Genomic DNA, 24,292 nt, shown 5'->3' with positions numbered 1-24,292 from the left:
CCCCTGATGGAGCACAGGGAAAAGAGAGGGCATGCCTGGAATTGCTACCATTGTGTGTGTGTGTGTGTGTGTGTGTGTGTGTGTGTGTGTGTGTGTGTGTGTGTGTGTGTGTGTGTGTGTGTGTGTGTGTGTGTGTATGCTCCAGTGTGTGTATACGTATGTGTGTGTGCGTGCATTTAGTTTATGAGGCCAAAGAGGTTCAAAATGACCAAAGGATAATGAAGCAGCCACCAACTGCAAGACATTTAAGAAGTGTGCGATGAATAACACAGTGAGTTAATAGCCGTGCAGCAGTAAATACTCAGTGATAGAATATTAATGAAATTATGCCCATATTTTCCATTTCACCCCAGTCACAGTAATTGGATTGTGAAGCCTCTCTCTAAATCCAAGCGTAACACAGTTGGTGCCCAAGCGACAAATATACTCTGTCTGCACTATAGGAAGTTTAAATGGCAAGATTTCAAGGAAATTCATGGAGGAGTAGAGGGAAAGTAGAACTCACTAACAGTGTAGCTCCTAACAACAGACCCCCACTTTTAGGCTGACATGTTGCTACTAGTTTGACTACCCAGACATGATTATGAGAGTTTGAATGGGCAACCTGGCAGACGTTATTTCCTGTAAACCAGCAGCAGGTGCGTTTGTTGTTGAATGGAAAACAATAGGAGTTGCTTGTTCGCTCATGTCATCCCATGGACTGTCGGTGACCAGTAAGTGAACTCCTCAGACAAAAAGGTCAGTCTTGACTGTCTTTTTAGCCTAGTAGAGACATCTGAAGAGCAGCAGAGTAGTGTAGAAGCCATGAATCAGCCACCATCTAGTGGCCCAAGTCAAAATTACAGAACACCCAACCTAACTAGACCAAGGGACTTCAACCTTTTCTTGCCAAGAGACCCCCCTCCCTCCCAGGCAAACCAGCGACCACCATTATACGTTAGCAAAAACGTGTTTCTTTCACAAGGAGAAGCAACTAACATTTTAGAATTCATATATTTGGTATAGTTTTTCTATATTTTGACTTCCCCACATTATACTTGGAAGAGGAAGTTTAACTCCACACACATTTAGGCTAAGAGCACTGGTGTTGCGCAGTTTCTCTGGTCCCCAGCAAAGTCTACTGCCGTCAGCCCCTCAGTATAGACTTCCGATCGCTGTCGGTGGTTCTGAAATTGCTACGTCTCTGTGTCTGCCTATCGATAGGCTATCAGATTGGTGCTAGTGCTTGTGTGCTAGTGCCTATAGCTTTGCTTTACCGGATACATGTTTTTTTTGGGGGGGGGTCGTCCTTTTCTCATGTTGAGCCATGTTTCACTAAGCTATAGGCCTACAGTGTTGCAATGCTGCTATATAGAATGCTGACTGGTTGCAATTATGCATTTACTTGCTCAGTAATTAAAGTAGGACATTCCAACATTGCAGTTCGTAAAATGCATGTTCTATTCCACAACATACTAATCAGTAACCAATGTAATGTTTTTAATAGGATACAACTGTACTGTAGACCTATAGCCTACCTTGGCCGTCCACACGCTCTCGCGCAGCTTGGGTAGAACACGTTCGTGCTGCGTAAAACCAGTCTATTAATGCCAATGATCAAAACAATAGCTTACTAGGGATTGTTTCATTATGCAGACAATGCAGTCTGGCCTACTAGCCTATCTATAGCTATATACATTATTTTGCATGGTAGCCTATTTATATTACACACTGGAACTCGGACTCCACACTGTGGACTTGGGATGCTCATCACTCGTAGGCTTACCAATGTTCACAGAAGGGGGGGGGGGTCTCTGGCAGTATCTGTCAGGTTGGTTTCCTGGGAGAGGAGGAGGCTCGATACTCTCACTAGAGGAACGGTCACTATTCGCAAGAAGTGGGGTAGCAAGGCCACTCTCATAGCAGGGCCCGGGCAGTGAGGTCTCAGTCTGGACTGGCAGGCTGCTGCATAACATACTAGCTTCCACCTGGTGTTTCGTTTCGCTGCGTTTTTGTGCACCACTTAGTCTTGCCTTTTGTTCATCCATCTTGAACAATGCAGTCACTCTCCATCCGAGTCCTGATTCACCTAACTTTTTTGAACTATTGATAGCCAATTAGGTGAGGAGTCCGGGGCGGGCTGCCGCCGGCGCTGCTGAGAAATAGGCTAATTAGACACATGACAACTATATTGTCTGACTTTTATTTTTTATTTTACCTTTATTTAAACAGGCAAGTCAGTTAAGAACAAATTCTTATTTTCAATGACGGCCTAGGAACAGTGGGTTAACTGCCTGTTCAGGGGCAGAACGACAGATTTGTACCTTGTCAGCTCGGGGGTTTGAACTTGCAACCTTCTGGTCACTAGTCCAACGCTCTAACCACTAGGCTACCCTGCCGTGTAGATTAGAAAAACACTTTGCTTGCTAGATGCGAACATTTTAAAAAATGAGGGTTACTGTCAAAATGATTTATTAAAAACATTAAATTTAGACGTAGGTGTGAGTTGACGAGCTCATCAGCCCCCAGAGCTCGTGCCCCCCAGCGTGGGTTTCTGCTACGCCAGTGGCTAAGAGCAGCTGTTCAGCTGGTTAAATAAAGGTTAGCCATGTGTTGGCAAAACTGTATGTCCGAGTTAAGAAAGCTTACCAGCAGCCAGTGGCACTTGCTGCACTGGCTTTTTCAAAGCCTATGTCAGATACTCCAGTGAGTGTAATTAGCTCCAATGAGTGTAACTTGCACAATATGAGCAGTTGAGAAATAAAGTTTAGATCATTAGAAACAAGGTGATATCCAATTTTCTACTGTAGGTATGTCATTTTAAATGTGTTTATTCTGTTGTTGCTAGCGATATTCATAAAATTAAAAATCTCTATTTTTCAAAGACCCCCTGCAGTACCTCCACAGACCCCCAAGAATTTTAAAATAACAACTACCTCTGTTTTAAACTTAACAATTGGGCCACTGGACAGAGTTCTGCATCAGCTGGTCAGATAGTCCCATTTATATTTTTGTTAGGGCGATTCCAAAATGTGTCCAAAAACAGAAGAAACCTCCCCAGCAAATAAGTTAGAGTTTGATGGATAGGAAGTTTACGGGTTTTTCCATGGGGAAAATCATGAATTGAAACCATCCACCTTGGCAGGAGAAAAGGCAGCAAGATCATATTGCGTAAATCTTATAAGACATACTGCTCTTGAACTACAGTAAATCAGAATGTACATCTATCCACTGTGAGTAAATGTTTCTATATTAATGTCTTAAGAATGTATCTTAATAATGCTATTACAACTGAGTTAATTGTCCACAGTGCATTTTAATTACTGACAGAATTGCTTCATTTCCTTTGTATGCCTATCTGGGATTAATAAAAATGGCCTCCTCTTTCCTTTGTAAAAAATCTCAGTCTAACACACTCACTAAGACCTAGGAAAGATAATACATTGTTAATGAAAAGCCCTGCAATGCCTTGGAGAGATCATTTATGCCTAATGGACTTCACTCATCTTCATCTGCTAATACAACGTACTGTACTTGCGCTTACTAAAGATCTACCTAAGGCGCTATTTAGCGGTTGCTGCTTTGAACCCAGGGCATAACCTACTTATGGAGAACATGTCAGCAATAGAAAGCGATTGAATGTGTTTAACTACAGGGCTATGTTAATTTAGCAGGGCAGGTTTTAAAATGTTTTACAAAGGAAAACTAAAATGAGCATTTTAGTGGACAGGTCCAGGTAGTCTCTTCCTCGGTTTCAGTCCGCTTTTGTCCATTTGAACACAATCCAGGTCTTGCTTTGGATGGGAGACAGAGTAGATGTCTAATTGAGCCTATGGGCAAGAAGGGCAATCAAGCCGGGACAAGGTCTGGCATGGGAAAAGAAGTGAAGTCTTCATAAGAGGGTAATAAAAATGTCAGCCGGGAGACTTGGGATGCTCGGGCAAAGGTCTCACCAAAGTGAAATATGGGTCAAGCGGAAGGAAGAGAAAGAGGGACATTGAACAAGTGAGAACACACTGCGGCAAATGGTGCATGGATCATCTTTTTGGATATCTATTCAGACAGAGAGACTGTATCATTATTACCTCGTCATTAGTTCACCTTTTCATTTCACCCGTATTTGATCACTCCCTTAACTTTGTCTTGTCTTTTGCATGCACTATTACAGCGCTCTATTCTGGACTACATAATGAGGTCTTCTCTTTCTTTCCCTCCCCTGATGGAGTCCACCAACCAACCAGGTGCTGCAACACTTTGAACTCTCCTTATTAAACACAAGTACTGTCTCTTGAGCCCAGGCATTTGAAGTCTAGACTAATTCTCCTTGACATTTCCACTGCACTCCAGCCCAGACCTCACCAACACTAACATTGCATCTTCACACTGACGGTAATTGGGGCTTTATGACTCCCATCCTAGCCCCTACCACCCAACACACACACACACAAAAACAAATTGGAAGACTTGGTGGAGTGTTGTGTACAACAAGCACATCTAATCGGGGATTGGTGCATAATATTAAGCATATTAATGATAATACTGTTTGCGTTGCCTCTAGAATTAAAAAAAAATATGTAAATGATATTTTTTGGAGTGCACTGCACTGCACTGCATCACATAATGATGTCATACAAGGAAAGGCACGCAACACAGTTTGAGGTAGGTCTACTTGAAGGGCCATTTTGAAGGGCCGTTTTGCCACACCCTTGATTTTGCTTTGTCACAAACAATCACGATACGTGGAACATTAATTAAATCAGAAGGGAATGTAAGAATAATCACACGTGGCGTCATGCGATCTGTTTGAGATTGTGGAAGCACTCCAAGGGGTTCTCTCTCTCTCTCCCTCTTTCTTTCGCCGCCTCTCTCAGCCTGCTCATGGGCCTTAGTGTTCTTGCCTTGCTCTCATTTGTAGATTGTGCCTTAGGGCTGACAGATGTTCTATATTTTTTTCCCAACGTTAGGTTGTTCGCTTCCATCACGTTTACCACCACAAGCACATCTACTCCCTTCATCCAGAGCATGGCTAACTCGTCTCGACTCAGAAACACGCCTCCCATCGACTCCCATAAAGAACAGTGAGATGAGGAACCACTCCCATGCTAGTGTTTACCTCCACCAGCTGAAGGAAGGATGGTGAGGAACAAGTAAATTGCGCCGTGCTAGCACGCTAAACTATCATGCTAGAGCCAGTTGGGTCCCATGGCAGTTCCACATCCCTGTTTTACTTTTGGAGTGTTCCTGTATTAGGGATGTATCCTGCATAAAGAAGTTATCACACCATGTGTTGCAGCTAGCTAATCATCCACTATAGCTATTAAGACAGATGTTTGCAGTTAATGATATCCTTGCATACTGAGTTTAGCATTCATATTACATGTGTTGTAACCTTGGCGTGTTATCTTACAGTCAAGGCTGAAAGTAAGACTAAGTGATGGGTGTGGACCTGCTTTTTAATAATTTTACTGATGTACGAGGTTGGTACTAAACTGACAAATGGAATTGTTTAAAGATGCTCATATGATGGACCATTTAGCTATTTGATTTGACATTTTTTGGGGTTAAAATATTGAATTGTGTTTACTACTATAGCCCATAGAAAAACATTCATAAGTGTCCAAAAAACATAGTCAAAAAATAAATCAAAAGGAAAAAGGCTTCAAAGTGTCTGTCCTATATCTAGGTAATATAAGAAAGCTCAGGAAATATTTGAGTTTTTTTGGACACATACACCTTGTTTTTTTGGCACAAAGCTACCTCCACTCAATTACATGGGTTACCTTCAGATGAGTGCTGTGACACTTGTGGGGGTTGTAGAGAAAAACAAAGACCACCATCGTGTTTGTGAGATTCTCCCCTTTCCAGAGTTTTTTGGCCAAACTGTTCGGATGCAACAGACGTTTTCCTGAGAAGACCGATTTTCGGGATGTTTCGTGGTCTGACAAATACCGCTGTAGCTCGGTCACCTTCCACCGCAGATGCAGAAGGCCGACATAAGCGGATATGGTGGATTGAGACGCAGCCAATGTCTCCAGCTGACAGATTTTAATGGGGATTTTTTTATTATGTTACTTGGATTGACGCATTGGTCGTCAATAGACACTTAAAGATTTGAACCAGTGTGCTACAGCAGGAAAATAATCCTGCATCAACATGAAATGTGGATTATGTGGATTATAATTAATAGGCATTTTTTGTGGGGGTCGATACATTTTTTGTTAGGGCAAATCAAGTCTGGCATTTTAAAGTGGAAATGACTAATTTTAGAAGCCTTTTTAAACATGGAATACACTAGAAGTTTGCATTTCCTGCCGTGCAGGAAAATTCTCAGCAACAAATGAGTGATCAAATGAAGATCCTACATCTGTACGTACCCTCATTTGCACTTCTTTGAGAAGTGATGGGAACATTTCTAAAGAGTTTGTCTTTACTACTTTGAGGACAGTTCGAGGACATTAAATATGAATTTGCACTTATAAATGTGTGCTTGTTCCAAAAAGAGTGGCAATGAATGGAAGTATTTGAACTCTGTAGTGGGAGAGATCTCATCTGAAGCAAATTCATATTCCACCCACCTGCCTGTTGATGCTGTCTGATCTGGACAGAGGCTGTCATTGTTTTGGAGCACAACACACACACACACACACACACACACACACACACACACACATAAATAATGAAGGCCTTCGCCTGACACATTTGTGCCGATGACTGCTGCTTTAGTCAATATGTTCATGAGAAAAAGCATTCTTCAGTATTTTCCATAAGCGCCGGCCGTCGGCTAAATAGCCGATAACACTCATTGTAAGCCGGCTACTTTTTCCACTTCATAACTTACCTAGCCATTTTTTCATTTAAAAGTTTCAATTAGGTAGTCAGAAAAGTCCATATAGCCTTCTGCCACTAAAAGGAATGATATGCATCTTCTAGTCATCTATCGATAGGACAGACGCCTGTCAGTCTTTCGCATGTTTTATCGGCCTACACAGCCATGGAGTCGGGGCGCATAGACTATTTACTGTGCTTTGATTGATTACTGAACAGTAAGCGTTGACTAGTTTACAAAAGGTGCCGAAATGACTGAATAAAGTCAATCTCCTATGTCCGTTTGCTATTCATAAATCATACAATGTAGTTCTGTCCATGGTATTGCATCGGGACATGTAAACCAAAAGATCTTGTTTGTTTTTTTCCTAGGATTCGAAGCCCATGAAAAAAAACTTGCCAGTGACCGTAAAGTGGCTCGTCAGTGTAGCCTTGTGATGGGTTGTTCATCAACTGACATTATTTTTTTTTTTTTCAATGGATCTGCTAGGTGAACGGAACCGAATCAGTAAGAGACGTGTTTTGGCTCCCTAATTTGCATACTGGTAGGCTACTCCTGCTTTTTAGTCGATTATCTGCAGATAAATTATGAAAACATTCGATGAAGATGTCGAATTGTCACTACCGGAACAATAAGAAGAAGTGGAGAGCACCTCATTCTGGTCCAAAATATGATACAGATTGAAGGTTACAAAAGTTCATGTACATGATACTTATACGCTAGTATTAAAGATATTGATACTAGTATTAAAGATATTGATATAGGCCTACTGATTTAATTAAAGTTAATAGACAACTGCTGCTTTCTGTTTAGCAAAGCCCATGTTTAACACCTGCTTCATTCATACCTGTTAAAGTAAGACTGTAAATGTGACCTGAATCTCAAGATTGGTTTAATGTTAAAAAGGTTTTCTTACTTAGAAAATAGCTGTGATGAGGACTAGGCCTAGACAATGTCCAAAACGACTAACACACCACATTTCAATCATTTTCAGTCATATTACTGTAAAGAAATATCTTTCAACAACAACACATTTTAGAAAAATGCGAGAAGTCATTCGACTATTCTATATTAGAATGTACCGGAGGCCACCAAAATGGAGCTTGTTCTGCAATTTTCACAGAAAACACAGCTATTACTTCCAACAACAGCAGCAAAAAATCTGCTTCCGAGAAAGAACCAGAGGTTGTTTGTCTGAATCTGTCCGTCGCTCAGCCAGCTTCCCCTCAAATTCCTTTCATTTTCTGGAAGCTTTAGCCGCCCTACCAAACATTTATACAAGATAATGATCTGCAAGTATGTCAGATGGGTTCTCGATATTTACCGTCATCATGCGTTATTTCTTACACATTTCTCTGTATTAATACCTGTTCATCCACTATTTGCTTGTGGTTACTCTTCAACTGGACTGCTCTGATTCTCTGCACCTTAGCACACATGCACTCACCCACACAGACATATACACATCACAACGGCTGCTACAAGACTATTTATACAGCTCAATTTATACACTGCCCCCCCCCCCCCCAAAAAAAAACATGTGTTAATATTAGACTATAAATTGTGCCTTCCTGTATTATACTTATGCTAAAATGTTTATTCTATTCTACTGAACCATTAACTTTATGTTTCTATTATCTTTTATTATGTTTTATTGTGGTTGCACTGTCCAGAAGGAACCTGCCAGTAAGTGGTTTGTTGGCCGAGGGTATACCATGTGTATCCCATACATACAAGTAATAAAACTAGAAACTACTGATAGCACCGTTATTCGCAAGCGTTTCCCTTATAAGCGTTCTCATACTCAGAATGAGTCAGAATGCATGCAGTGTTCTGATCTCAATGATAAAATAATGGTCCATTGTTTCTGACTGGTCTCCACTGGTCCTTGTACACCAGTGACCCAATGCATCCCTCTTCCACTCCTCCATTCCCTGCAGCAACAGAAGGTTGACTTACCCCAACAGTGTGGGTGACAGCTTGCCAGAGTGATGATAACAAAGGTAACCTGGGTCCAACAGGCTCTCTCTCTCTCTCTGTGTGTCTGTGTGTCTGTGTGTGTGTCATTAGCACCCAGTTACTCATTTTAACATGTCATATCACCAGAGTTCTGTGTTAAAGGGGTGGCTCTGCAGTACTATGCTGTTGCCATTTTAGAAACCCACTAGCTGTGTTTTGTTTAGAGCGACATACACTGAGTGTACAAAACATTATGAACATCATTTTTGAACACTTTCAACACCTTGTAGAGTCCATTGCCGCAACAAATTGAGTCTGTCCTGATGGCAAACCAATATTACGAAAGGTCTTCCTACTGTTTTGTACAGTCAGTGTACAAGCTAGACGGTTTGCTGCAGAGACGGGTTGAATTACTAGGTATGGCCCAGTTAGGTCTTTGTAAGATAACAGGCTTTTTGACCATTAGTAGTTTGTTCGTTTTTATTTTGTAGCAACATCAAGGCCTATACCTTCCACTTCGTCAGTAAAACTTTTCAAAACAGCGCAGGCTAATGTTCCACAGGCTAACAGTCCACACTATTCCACAGGCTAACAGTCCACACTATTCCACAGGCTAACAGTCCACACTATTCCACAGGCTAACAGTCCACACTATTCCACAGGCTAACAGTCCACACTATTCCACAGGCTAACAGTCCACACTTTTCCACAGGCTAACAGTCCACACTATTCCACAGGCTAACAGTCCACACTATTCCACAGGCTAACAGTCCACACTATTCCACAGGCTAACAGTCCACACTATTCCACAGGCTAACAGTCCACACTATTCCACAGGCTAACAGTCCACACTATTCCACAGGCTAACAGTCCACACTATTCCACAGGCTAACAGTCCACACTATTCCACAGGCTAACAGTCCACACTATATTTAAAAGGAAATGGTAATGCTCACTGTTCTGTATTCCCTGTATGTCTCACAATCAACATCTGTTACATCTTAACCAGTTTTCCCTGGTCTTTGATGTTTTTTTTATTTTGCACCATTATCTATGCTCCCTCTTGTTAATACAACGTGTTCATGTTCCAAACAAAACAGGCTAGCATTCCACATGACAGTCCACAGAAATGATAAAGCTCACTGCTGTTTTTCCTGTCCTCTCACCATTAGCGTGACACCTCTTTCCTGGTCTATGACCGAAGCATTCTCATTGGACTGTTACACGGGGGTGAGGAGAGGTGGAGGTTAGGGGGAGCATTTCATCTTCATTATTAGACAAGAATTGACCAGGAGAAAATGACCTGTTCCGATTAGAGTCTTGTTAAAAAGGGAGGAATGTGAGAACGGAAGGATGAAGGGAGATGGAAGTAATGATGCGAATTGTCAGGATGGCTCCTCTTGAGGGTTGTGGGAGAAGGGGTTGGATGGGGTTGGGGGTGCAGGGGTTGGAGGGGGGTGAACTAACGGTCGCAAATATGAAGAGCTTGTCTATCCTTTGATCAAAACACTAGAATTGATTAAATCCTTCTTCTTCCTTCCTTTTTTTTGGTCTGGTCTATAATTCATTAGTTCCGGAAAGAGAGAATTTATAGGGTCGGTATAAATATTAACGATTGGAAGTATTTTCTTAGAAGATCACGGCTAACTCTCTGGGTGGAGATTAGCACGGCTCAATGGATGTGGCGGATATCGTTGAAGATGACAAAGGCACCAAACAGACATGGCAGTACTAACTTCAAAAATGTATGTTTGTTTTATATTGGCAGTTGACATCAGCATTGCAAGTCCATTGACGTGCCTTCGTAAGTGTATCCAACTGCACTGCAATGAGTAGATCAACTTGTTCCACTACAAAATTACTTAGAAGTAATACTGATAGATGGTTCGAATGAGTCAAGTGGGCTGTTTTATATGAGTTAAGACATTTGTCAGCATTTACAGTGTAAGAAACAACCCCACACAGAGAGGCATTTAGAAAGCAGATGGAAAAGTAGAATGTTAACTATGAGATAAGACAAAATAACAACACAACTTAAAACACATAAATGCACATTACCTTTCTCTTGTTGTTGGGACTGACGTACAAGTAGCTGAGGATTGTTTTCGCCCCCACTTTCTCATTGAGCTTCTGGTAAGTGGTTCCGTAGTCGGTTGATCTGGAATTGAATCAGAGTGTTTGATGAAGACTTGATGAATCTCTTGTTGTAATTAAAAATCCCCTGGAGAATGTTTAGTTGGATTTTTTTTAAAGCATGCACAATTATGTCCCACCTCCTTGTGGTTCGCTGTTCTATACGACGACACACTCAGATTACAAGGGATAAACAACCATAACCTAGCCAGGGTGTATGTCTCCAACTATCTGACCAATGTCCAGCTCTTCTTTTAAAAACAGCACAGAATTCAAAAACAGCATCACCAGGAACAATAGCAATTTTTCTGGAATAGTTTCTCTGTTATGGTCCAGGAAAATATTTGAAGTCAAATCATGTCATTCACTCCTTCAGTCCAAACTGTTAGGAGAAAAAGGCACAACAAAGTGCAAAACTTCACGTAAAGCTGAAAGACTGGCTGCATAGTCTCAAGTGGACTGTTCTATAGCTGGTCAAAGATGAAGCCATTTGAACCATGAGTTAGACTAGCTTTATGCAAAGTTGTCATGTGGCCTCCTGCATTTTCATTCACACAAAGCTTCCTGTTTTAAAGGAAGTAACAGCAATGTTTGAGTGGATTTTGAAAAGAATACTGAAAAGGCTAAATAATGTGTGAAGTTTTTTGGAGGTCGTGTCTAGGTAGCACAACGCTGTTGTTTCAAAGTATCACCATATCTGTCAGCATAAAACTACTAACCCAATATGGATCCCAACAGTTGAGTCAAAGCTAACAGCGGATGAAAGGGGATTGTGCTGAAATATTTAAGCGATGGTCAGAGTGCTAATGTGAAATTTGTGTTCTGTCTGGGATGTGACATTCCAGAACGTCTCGAAGTTTGAACAACTTATCTCCCCTGCCAGGATCATTTTATTCATATAGAAGAGAGGCTCAATCAAGGAGCTATTTCATGTTCAGCTAAAAACACACACATAAACACACACACAGACATGCAAAGCAGGCAAAGCTTCAAAAATACACCATGCATGCATCACCCTTCAACGCTTGTTACTACTACAAACAATGCAATCACTGACTTCGATAGAGGGTTTTCATTCATCCTGTGCTTATAGAAATGTTAAATCCTGATTTTGGAAACTCAATTGAAATGGAAGCGTTACAACTTTGAAGTCGTTATTTTTTTGTAGTGAAGTTGACAAAGAACAAACAAACAAACACAACTAGCCCAGCCCCATGACACCAGCCTGGTGACTTTCATCTTCCCTTTTTCAGATTTATTATGGGATGGTTTCCATGTCGATTAAATAAGGGCGAACTCCTGAATACCGGCGGTAGCATCTATCAACGGGTGGATCCATCGACACTTTGGACCACAGGACAATGACATCATCTGGCTATTGATCTGCTCTTCATAGAACCCCCATCATATGGCTGCTGTAAGGCCCAATGACATACTTTTAGTGGTGCATCAACTCTCGACATGAACCAATGAAACTAATACAAAATCGGCCACCCCCCCCTCACATCATAAACCTAGCTACTGCTCACATCATCATATCCCTAGTTGTTTTAGTTGAGGGTTCAATTTCAAGCTCTATTCATACCGGACTAACGTGATACTGCCTTGTTGGGTTCTTTTCAAGGACAACAACAACTTTATTTTTGGAGGAGACTTAGAGTACCCCCAGTACATGCCCAATTAGATTTCCCCCATATATCTACTGTACTATGACAGCAGCAGCCCAAAGCCCTGTTGTCTTCCCTATTGGAGTTTGATTAATCAATGAGAGATGGTATCTGGAGATGGTTAGCTAGAGGTCGCTAATCGCATTAGCGGGGTGCAAAGTAAACAATAAACAGCTTGAACCGTCCAACGGATGGCAGCTTTGCTGAGTATTCCAAATTAATTCATTAATGCCTCGGCGCACTCCGATAGCATTTCTCTCTCACCACTCCGCTTTGAGAGCAGCAGGTTGGGCTTGTATCCCCCTCCCATTTCTGCCCCAGGTTTGATGGCTGTCTTCCATTCTCAAAACTACCAGCGTCTCCGTCTCTCCCCCTCATGAAGTGAGGGAACAGTCAATGTTAGACGCACCATTAACAGGGTAATGAGGTGTCACGCCCGTTCACGTTTGAGCCATCCACGACTGAAGCTACTAAAGGCTAGTGGTTAGGACTTCAGTGGAGACAGCCATATAACGCTACATTTCCCACTGCTGTGGTTGGGAGATAGGCCTTGGGGTGGACCCACGGATCGGTTGTGGACAAGGCTGCTGAAATCACTGGAAAGTCCTGAGGTCCATTTTCTGTTTTCCTCTTTCTCATATGAGGGCCGCAACGTTCCAGCAGACCCGCACCGCTGGGATTTGTAAAGATTTGACAGGCCTACTGTTACAAAGTCTCTTAAATGCCAAAACCGCAGTCTATCAACTTTAATGAACGCCAAGTGGAACACATAAGAGCATTTAATTTGTCCCTCTTTTAGCGAAAGCCCGGGGTAAAATAAGGCGAGATGTCATAAGACGTGTTCCGGTGGAAAGGAGTCGATAGAAGAACAACTCAAATCCTGTAACTGCAGAGTTTACAATGGACAGTCAAACACTTTCTATTTTCAGCCAAGTCTCAAACATACAGTGGGGCAAAAAATTATTTAGTCAGCCACCAATTGTGCAAGTTCTCCCACTTAAAAATATGAGAGGCCTGTAATTTTCATCATAGGTACACTTCAACTATGACAGACAAAATAAGGAATTAAATCCAGAAAATCACATTGTAGGATTTTTAATGAATATATTTGCAAATTATGGTGGAAAATGAGGCTCATCTGTCCTCCACTCGTTACCTGTATTAATGGCACCTGTTTGAAGTTGTTATCAGTATAAAAGACACCTGTCCACAACCTCAAACAGTCACACTCCAAACTCCACTATGGCCAAGACCAAAGAGCTGTCAAACGACACCAGAAACAAAGCCTGTACATGTCAAGGCCCGTCTGAAGTTTGCTAGAGAGCATTTGGATGATCCAGAAGACGATTGGGAGAATGTCATATGGTCAGATGAAACCAAAATATAACTTTTTGGTAAAAACTCAACTCGTCATGTTTGGAGGACAAAGAATGCTGAGTTGTATCCAAAGAACACCATACCTACTGTGAAGCATGGGGGTGGAAACATCATGCTTTGGGGCTGTTTTTCTGCAAAGGGACCAGGACAACTGATCCGTGTAAAGGAAAGAATGAATGGGGCCATGTATCGTTAGATTTTGAGTGAAAACCTCCTTCCATCAGCAAGGGCATTGCAGATGAAACGTGGCTGGGTCTTTCAGCATGACAATGATCCCAAACATACCGCCCGGGCAACGAAGGAGTGGCTTCGTAAGAAGCATTTCAAGGTCCTGGAGTGGCCTAGCCAGTCTCCAGATCTCAACCCCATAGAAAATATTTGGAGGGAGTTGAAAGTTCTTGTTGCCCAGCAACAGCCCCAAAACATCACTGCTCTAGAGGAGATCTGCATGGAAGAATGGGCCAAAATACCAGCAAGTGTGTGTGAAAACCTTGTGAAGACTTACAGAAAACATTTGACCTCTGTCATTGCCAACAAAGTGTATATAACAAATTATTGAGATAAACTTTTGTTATTGACCAAATACTTATTTTCCACCATAATTTGCAAATAAATTCATAAAAAATCCTACAATGGGATATTCTGGATTATTTTCTTCTCATTTTGCCTGTCATAGTTGAAGTGTACCTATGATGAAAATTACAGGCCTCTCATCTTTTTAAGTGGGAGAACTTGCACAATTGGTGCAGTTAATACTTTTTTGCCCCACTGTACTTCTGAGTCACAAATAACCTAATCGGGCACCGAATCTCAAGGTAGCAAGAACGCAACCTGTAGATCTACAAACACAAGATATTACAACTATAGCCAAGGGAGTGGATTATGTTTGAATTCAGTTTTCAGTCATGCGGAGAAGCCCCTTGAGCTGAAAATGCAGCGAGACTCGCTTGAACTGCACTCAAGGCCAGTCAAAGTAAGTGCACTTGGACTACACTGGAGAGCACATTGGCTGTCTGTGAGTAGCCGTGACTCACATTCACACTAATGCCTGTTTGCTTTGGGCTGAATTAAACATCTGGTCGGTTGGCTGGAAGGTTCTGGTGACAGGTGCACATTTTTCTGGCGAAAAGTCTCCTCAATGAGGAGAGGGCAAGTTGCACCGTTTAAATATTCAAGGTGATTTTGTGTAACCCTTTGATTTGTCAACCTCTTATTGGTGATGCACTTATGTATTTATAATGTGGTATACAAACGGAGACACAACATGAATCAGAACCTTGTTGCTGCTAAAAATCCGGTATAACAGGCAGTCACACTAAAGACTTCACACAGAAATGTACACAGAAGACTTGCAATGACAAAGTATGATGTGCTTACCTCCACAACGAGCTCTCCGTGACACTGTTCAGGTTGAAGTCAAACAGCTTGGTCAGCATGAGAATCACCTGCAAGACATGAAGATAAATCCTTATTTACACACTTTAATACAGAGCCTACACCAAAACGCACGTTTCAACACACAATTCATCATAAACAAAGCGTAATCACATTTCACATTTCAAAACATTCAATGATTCGTCCTGAGTTACATTTGTCAGCAGTCAAGGAGATCGTGTTTCTTCTACAGTACGCGAAATCCAAGGAAATTATCCGTTATTGGAGTTACGAGCCACAGGTCATCAACAATTTGCCCCCTAACATCCCCAAAAGGTTGCTGAAACAAATCCCCGAAGCTGAGAAGGTACAAATCTGTCATTCTGCCCCTGAGCAAGGCAGTTAACCCACTGTTCCCTGGCGCTTACGACTTGGATGTCGATTAGGGCAGCCCCCCCCCCCCCACCTCTCTGATTGAGGGGTTGGGTTAAATGTGGAAGACATATTTCCGTTGAATGCATTCAGTTGTACAACTGACTAGGTATCCCCCTTTCCTTTCCCACGTTGAAGTGGTGTCCCTTGATTTCACAATCACTTGTGTAATACAAGATGCTTCTTCCATACTTTCTAAAATCACCCATCACATCATTTCAAAATAGAAAACAGAAAGGACAGATAGAAAGATATTAAACATTGGATATGTAGCCTCTGTAGCCACACATGAAAAGGCATAGTTCCGTCTTTGGGAAACTCACAGTCTACCTGATAGAGAATACATTATACAAATGTGTCCTCCACCTAGCTTGTTCAGGGGATCTGACTACTGACTAGCAAGCTCAGCTGAACTGTCAGCGAAAGGAACTAAAAGATACATCAGACGAACAGCGTGTGACGACTAATTATTAAGAGCTCATTACTTAACCATATCCTATTCAATCTAAACACGGCACTGTAAATATTCTTTATAACTATAACTGTAACACCCTTAAAGTGCATGGGATTTAGAAGGAAAATCTGGGTCGATCCAAATCTTCGGGGAAATTGAAAAGACAGATAAATCACATTCTGCCCGAAGCAGAATGAGAACTACAGAAGCACTGAACTACAGAAGCACGGAACTACAGAAGCACTGAACTACAGAAGCACGGAACTACAGAAGCACGGAACTACAGAAGCACGGGACGACAGAAGCACTGAACGACAGAAGCACGGAACTACAGAAGCACGGACTGCTTCCATCACGTGGACTGGGACATGTTTCGTATTGCGTCAGATGGAAATATTGACGAATACGCTGATTCGGTGTGCGAGTTCATTAGAACGTGCGTCGAAGATGTCGTTCCCATAGCAACGATAAAAACATTCCCAAACCAGAAACCGTGGATTGATGGCAGCATTCGCGTGAAACTGAAAGCGCGAACCATTGCTTTTAATCAGGGCAAGGTGTCTGGTAACATGTCCGAATATAAACAATGCAGCTATTCCCTCCGCAAGGCTATTAAACAAGCTAAGCGTCAGTACAGAGACAAAGTAGAATCTCAATTCAATGGCTCAGACACAAGAGGCATGTGGCAGGGTCTACAGTCAATCACGGACTACAAGAAGAAACCCAGGCAGACTAAATAACTTTTTTGCCCGCTTTGAGGACAATAGAGTGCCACTGACACGGCCTGCAACGAAAACATGCAGTCTCTCCTTCACTGCAGCCGAGGTGAGTAAGACATTTAAACGTGTTAACCCTCGCAAGGCTGCAGGCCCAGACGGCATCCCCAGCCGCGCCCTCAGAGCATGCGCAGACCAGCTGGCCGGTGTGTTTACGGACATATTCAATCAATCCCTATACCAGTCTGTTGTTCCCACATGCTTCAAGAGGGCCACCATTGTTCCTGTTCCCAAGAAAGCTAAGGTAACTGAGCTAAACGACTACCGCCCCGTAGCCCTCACTTCCGTCATCATGAAGTGCTTTGAGAGACTAGTCAAGGACCATATCACCTCCACCCTACCTGACACCCTAGACCCACTCCAATTTGCTTACCGCCCAAATAGGTCCACAGACGATGCAATCTCAACCACACTGCACACTGCCCTAACCCACCTGGACAAGAGGAATACCTATGTGAGAATGCTGTTCATCGACTACAGCTCGGCATTCAACACCATAGTACCCTCCAAGCTCGTCATCAAGCTCGAGACCCTGGGTCTCGACCCCGCCCTGTGCAACTGGGTACTGGACTTCCTGACGGGCCGCCCCCAGGTGGTGAGGGTAGGCAACAACATCTCCTCCCCGCTGATCCTCAACACGGGGGCCCCACAAGGGTGCGTTCTGAGCCCTCTCCTGTACTCCCTGTTCACCCACGACTGCGTGGCCACGCACGCCTCCAACTCAATCATCAAGTTTGCGGACGACACAACAGTGGTAGGCTTGATTACCAACAACGACGAGACGGCCTACAGGGAGGAGGTGAGGGCCCTCAGAGTGTGGTGTCAGGAAAATAACCTCACACTCAACGTCAACAAAACTAAGGAGATGATTGTGGACTTCAGGAAACAGCAGAGGGAACACCCCCCTATCCACATCGATGGAACAGTAGTGGAGAGGGTAGCAAGTTTTAAGTTCCTCGGCATACACATCACAGACAAACTGAATTGGTCCACTCACACTGACAGCGTCGTGAAGTAGGCGCAGCAGCGCCTCTTCAACCTCAGGAGGCTGAAGAAATTTGGCTTGTCACCAAAAGCACTCACAAACTTCTACAGATGCACAATCGAGAGCATCCTGGCGGGCTGTATCACCGCCTGGTACGGCAACTGCTCCGCCCTCAACCGTAAGGCTCTCCAGAGGGTAGTGAGGTCTGCACAACGCATCACCGGGGGCAAACTACCTGCCCTCCAGGACACCTACACCACCCGATGTTACAGGAAGGCCATAAAGATCATCAAGGACATCAACCACCCGAACCACTGCCTGTTCACCCCGCTATCATCCAGAATGCGAGGTCAGTACAGGTGCATCAAAGCTGGGACCGAGAGACTGAAAAACAGCTTCTATCTCAAGGCCATCAGACTGTTAAACAGCCACCACTAACATTGAGTGGCTGCTGCCAACACACTGTCATTGACACTGACCCAACTCCAGCCACTTTAATAATGGGAATTGATGGGAAATGATGTAAATATATCACTAGCCACTTTAAACAATGCTACCTTATATAATGTTACTTACCCTACATTATTCATCTCATATGCATACGTATATACTGTACTCTACATCATCGACTGCATCCTTATGTAATACATGTATCACTAGCCACTTTAACTATGCCACTTTGTTTACTTTGTCTACATACTCATCTCATATGTATATACTGTACTCGATACCATCTACTGTATGCTGCCCTGTACCATCACTCATTCATATATCCTTATGTACATATTCCTTATCCCCTTACACTGTGTATAAGACAGTAGTTTTGGAATTGTTAGTTAGATTACTTGTTGGTTATCACTGCATTGTCGGAACTAGAAGCACAAGCATTTCGCTACACTCGCATTAACATCTGCTAACCATGTGTATGTGACAAATAACATTTGATTTGATTTGATTTGAACTACAGAAGCACGGAACTACAGAAGCACGGAACGACAGAAGCACTGAACGACAGAAGCACGGAACTACAAAAGCACGGAACTACAGAAGCAAGGAACTACAGAAGCACTTGCAATCTATTTACTTTATGACTAGAGGTATATTTCAAATTCATTGAAATTTGTGGCGGTGGAGCTATTCACCAAGCACACCTGTAGTTTACCAGTCTACTTTGACATGGTACTCTAGACCCCTGACATTTCACGCAATGTTTGCTGTCTGTTAGCATGTTGCTAACTGTGTGGAATCGCCTGGAGAATGACGTCATGGGTTTGACAGTTTTGGGATTGTTCAAATGCTGTAGATGTCATACAACAAAGGTCAGTAACAACATGGACAAGTCGAACAGATCCAGCAGTCTTATGTCCATCTTTATCAGCCTCGTGTCAACCAGATGACCTTAGCATAATCTACATAGATTATTTTCCTCCCTCCAAACACCCATAGGCGGGCTGAGACTTCAAGAGGAACTGCACTGTATGCATATTCAGGAAAAAAGTCCATAGTGTACAGCAAAAACAAAACAACCGGAGCCTATAAACAATTTGTACATGCTGTCTCCAAGACCGGCTACACAATTTTCCTTGGCTGCACGCTGCGTCATGGCAACATCCAACTGTTTCCCTGTCCCTCGGATACCTTTGAGTCGACCTCCCGCTGCATGTTGTGGAGGCAGGCGTGGCGGAGGAGGAGTCACTGTGGGAGTTGTGTGACTTTGTGAAGTGAGTTCCGCCAGCGCGGGGGCCCCGTGAGTGAGTTACAACGCCAGAACAGATGCACCTCTGCAGCGGGGAATTACATTGTGAGGCCCCTTTGATCACCCTGCATTATGTATGAGGCAACATCTGCGGCCTCGGAACGCACCAAACCAATACCGCCCCCCACACACACACACGGCTGCTTTGGGTCGACCTGTGGAGGAGTTTAGGTTAGCGAGAAGAACCCATCAACACAAAACTCCTATAAATGAAGGTTTTTTTTTCACAATGTAGCCCGGTGTCTCCCCTAAGCGTCTGAGTGGTAGATACTCCAGTGAGGAGAGAACTACCCCAGGGGATGAATAACCTTACATGTGCAGATGAGACCAACGCATGCTAATGACCCAGTCCATTTCGCTGGCCAGCTGGAGGGGGAATTTGCACACAGGCGCATAACCCACACAAGTCAGTCTCTCTCTCTCTCTCTCTCTCTCTCTCTCTCTCTCCTCTAAATTCAGTTGTTCTATGTCTGTTTGACAGAGCAGGTGCCCTTGTACCAATGTATCTCTGTACTCCATGCCTCCACCTCCGCCTGTTTCTGTGTACTAGAGCCAGGTTCTCTATCACTTCGCCCAAACAACCAATAACCTGGGCAGATAAAGTCCTTTAAAAGCAAAGTAAGCAGAGCTGTAAAAGCGGAGCAGGCCAGGCGGGGCTGGCTGTGTAGCTGGCATCATTAGCTGAAGGACAGTGTGCATGCAGACCCTTCTGTCTGCCACATATGGAGCCTAATGTGGGTGGCCATCAGCGTGCGTCCGTGTCAGATGGTCTCCCCGCTGGAAAGTGCATATGCTACATTACCGAGCTTGCCAATTAGGCCCGTGGGTAGACTCCTACTGTAAATATTACCTTGCCGAGCAATAGAAGGAAAAGACAGACTTTTAAAAAATGAAGATATCTGAGAAGGACTAACGATGGGGTGCTGTGTGAGGGAGTGAAGAAGAACAAGAAGGTCATTCCACCAGAAGCGGTTATGAGTTGTTTGAGGGAGAGAAGATGGAGGACTGTGACTTTCAGTAGCTTGGGAGGTGTTTGGGTTTATGTGGCTGTGGCAGGTTGAGGCGACAGCTCTGTTTATGGGATGCATTATGCTGAAAACCCCACATTGAAGTAAGTCACTGGGCTTCAGAAATGTTTGAGGTGGTAGGCCTGGTGAGGTTTCTATTAAGATAAGTGTCCCCTTTCGAATAAGTAAAACTTTCAAAGTGCATTGGAGGCCAGTTGGAGGGAGTTTGCAAATGTTATGCTCAGTCTCTGGTTGGCAGAATTTTAGGGGGTATTAGAAATGCAAAGAGAGGTTTGAGCTCAGGATGCGGATCAATAACAGCTGTGTTTCTGCAAAGACTTAAGTGCTTAGAGTTTCTCTTTCACACGCAAATACACACACAGAGAGACAGAAACACACACACAGAAAAACGCACACACACTGGGTGCCTTTGTTGCCAGAAAACGGCTCGTTGTGTTTCCTGCTATCTGGCGATTGTCCTTGACAAGGGGAGAAAGAAAGAGAGAGCCCAGAACTGTAAACAAATAGAAAACATAAGGATCCTAGCCACAGCTTTGTCTGACTGTGAAACTCCCAGAAATGAGACATGTTAAGCACACACTTCAGGGCATTCACATAAAAAAAACTTTTCTGAAATCCCCTTTTTCTTCTGTATGTCTTTCCCGAAATTGTAATCACGAGAGAGAGAGAGTTGTCGTGTTTCTTTCTGACTGCATGCTAAAGTACAATCCCGTATTCCACACTCTCGTTAATCTTTCAGGTATCGTCTCAGATATTCAGATACTGTAGTAGGTGGATGCACTCTAGAGTCTCGAGTGTTCAAGATGCAATTTCGTAACCATGTGGTGAACACCGCACGCACTCAATACTTCTGTGTTTTACCTCTATAAGGAATGCATTACACCTCTGCACACTACGTATCTATTATGTTCTTGAGAAAAAAACAAGGCAAATATATAAATATCATATCTTAACATGATTCATCTTCCTAGATGTTCAAAAACCTGAATCTGTCAAACTCCGGAGGGATCATCGTGACAACATGCCTTATCTCTGTAGGATTAGCAGTTGTCATCTCATATTTTGGAAATATTTCACAATCCATGCCTATCCCCGATATGAAAGTAAAATGTAGCTGCGAAACCATGATTTTCAAGTCATCTGTCAAATTATTGGATATCCCACCAAAAATCTGTCTCAATTGAGGATCAAAATGTGTCATTTGAGAGCAATGTCCCAGGGTAGGAAATGTTAGTATCAATACCAAACATTTATAGTAATGTTCTGGGTTTTTGGATGCCTATTTCTGGGGCCTAATTAGCCAGTCTTGTGTTAAAAAAAAATAAAAATAAAATTCTGACAATATTACCCAGAAACCACAGTGATATCGTTCTCTGTATACTTTAAGACCAACATATTCAGTGTTGTAAACCCACTTGTTGACATACCCTCAGGGTTTTAGTCAAAATGCATGGCTGGATATCGTATGTTGATATGTGTATTCCAGGTTGGATACTATGTTAATAAGAAGTTATATTGTACTGATGTACTTAGTAGTTATCTGCCATGCTTGTATGTGTTTAGCTCCATCAGCAGAAGAACAGAAACAAAGACACACCATGGTGGGAAGAAGACTAAAGTTACTAATACATATCCAAAGTGAAAAGGCAGATTTTCATTGCCGTAGTTTGACTGCCACCTACAATGCTAATGACCTGATTAGATGGCAGGATTCACTTTCTTCACAGCGTGATCACTGTTGCAGGGGAAGACATGGAGCTACTGTGTGTGTGTGTGTGTGTGTGTGTGTGTGTGTGTATATATATATATATATATATATATATATATATATATATATATATATATATATATATATATATATATATATATATATATATATATATATATATATATATATATATATATATATATGTTGTGCTTAGTGGGACTATCATTTGTTTTTCAACAGGACAATGACCCAAAACACACCTCCAAGCTGTGAAAGTGCTATTTTACCAAGAAGGAGAGTGATAAAGTGCTGCTTCAGATGACCTGGCCTCCACAATCACCCAACTGAGATGGTTTGGGATGAATTGGACCGCAGAGTGAAGTAAAAGCAGCCAACAAGTGCTCAGCATATGTGGGAACTCCTTCAAGACTGTTGGAAAAGCATTCCAGGTAACTACCTCATGAAGTTGGTAGAGAGAGTGCCAAGAGTGTGCAAAGCTGTCATCAAGGCAAAGGGTGGCTATTTGAAAAATCTTAAATATATTGTGATTTGTTTGACACTTTTTTGGTTACTACATTATTTCATAGTTTTGATGTCTTCACTATGATTCGACAATGTTGAAAAAAGAAAAACCCTTGAATGAGTAGGTGTCCAAACTTTTGACTGGTACTGTATACAGCCATGAATTATGCATATAGACTGCAGAGATTGTGAACAATCTATTGTTTTTGGTGTGTGTGCGTGTGCGTGCGTGCGAATGAGCGTGTGTGTGTGTGTGTCTGCACATTGAATGTGCGCACGTGGGTCTTCAAATGAACGATGTGTCTGTAAGCAATGTTGATTCAGGTAATAAATCACTGTTCAGTACTTTGCCATAAGGGGAAGATAACACTTGACACAATTATTGAAATTGAATTCATGGACACTCTCGCTCCAGACAAAAGATAACGGGACTATTCACATTATCCCAAGTAGGTAAGGTTCCTGCCTGCGTAGAATGAAAAGCCAGAGCTCCAACAATTGAGTTAACTTCCAAAGTAGGTTACAATCCACCCACTGGTTAAATATAGTACATCACTTCCGTGCCACGAGAGAGGAATATGGTTGATCACTCCTGATCATTTGACAAATAAAACTGAATATATGAATGTTAATCCAATGAACCCGCTCACATATCCCCGGGGGATATTGCAATAACCCATAAAACCTTGAACTGTCAACGTGGAAAATCGAGTTTTATGTTAGCGGTGACAGAAAGGTGTGGAAATGAAAGCACTATGAAACTCAAGACACTCTCAAAGTTTCTAGTGGTATTGAATGGGAATGACACGTCTGTGGGTATATGATTCTCGACGAGTTGAATATCAAGTTTTATGTTTAGCGGTGACAGAAAGGTGTGGATATGAAAGCATTACACAACACAGACATGCCCAACGTTGAGACTGGATGCGAAACCGTGTCTATGAGTAAAATGCTGTGGCTGACTTGGATTTTGGTACTAGACTGCAGAGGCCCAAGAGGCTAGTCTAGCGGCTGTTTTCCCCGTGTGTTAACAACACAACCTACGTGAGATTATTAACTACAGTCGCTACACTACTTGACAGATGGAGCGTGATGAAACTAAAGAAGAATCTCGCTCATTGCAGATTAATTATTCAGATGGTCATCCTCAGAAGTAGCATCAGCTCACAAATGGGATAATAAAAGGTATTTACAAAGCTACATCTATCTATCCATCCATCAATCTGGCAAAGGCATTCTTCTCCCTCTGAGGCAAAATAATCGGTCCACTTTTTGTCTCATTGAGATCACTTGATTTGCCTCCAGTTTGGGGCCGG

General features: G+C 42.6%; 1 protein-coding gene across 1 annotated transcript in view; it reads right to left on the bottom strand.

Moving 5' to 3' along the window:
- LOC118389410 (VPS10 domain-containing receptor SorCS1-like) overlaps nt 1–24,292 on the bottom strand; it is a 147,227-nt gene that overhangs the window by 59,051 nt on the left and 63,884 nt on the right. The window contains exons 2-3 of the mRNA XM_052526069.1: nt 15,319–15,386; nt 10,823–10,922 (exon numbers count right to left, since the gene is read on the bottom strand). Of these exons, the coding sequence (XP_052382029.1) occupies nt 10,823–10,922; nt 15,319–15,386 (168 nt within the window). The remainder of the gene's footprint in view (nt 1–10,822; nt 10,923–15,318; nt 15,387–24,292) is intronic.

Source organism: Oncorhynchus keta, chromosome 10 (assembly GCF_023373465.1).
Source record: "Oncorhynchus keta strain PuntledgeMale-10-30-2019 chromosome 10, Oket_V2, whole genome shotgun sequence".
NCBI lineage: Eukaryota > Metazoa > Chordata > Actinopteri > Salmoniformes > Salmonidae > Oncorhynchus > Oncorhynchus keta.
The sequence above is the reverse complement of the archived record's forward strand: the minus strand, read 5'-3'. Positions and strand labels throughout refer to the sequence as shown.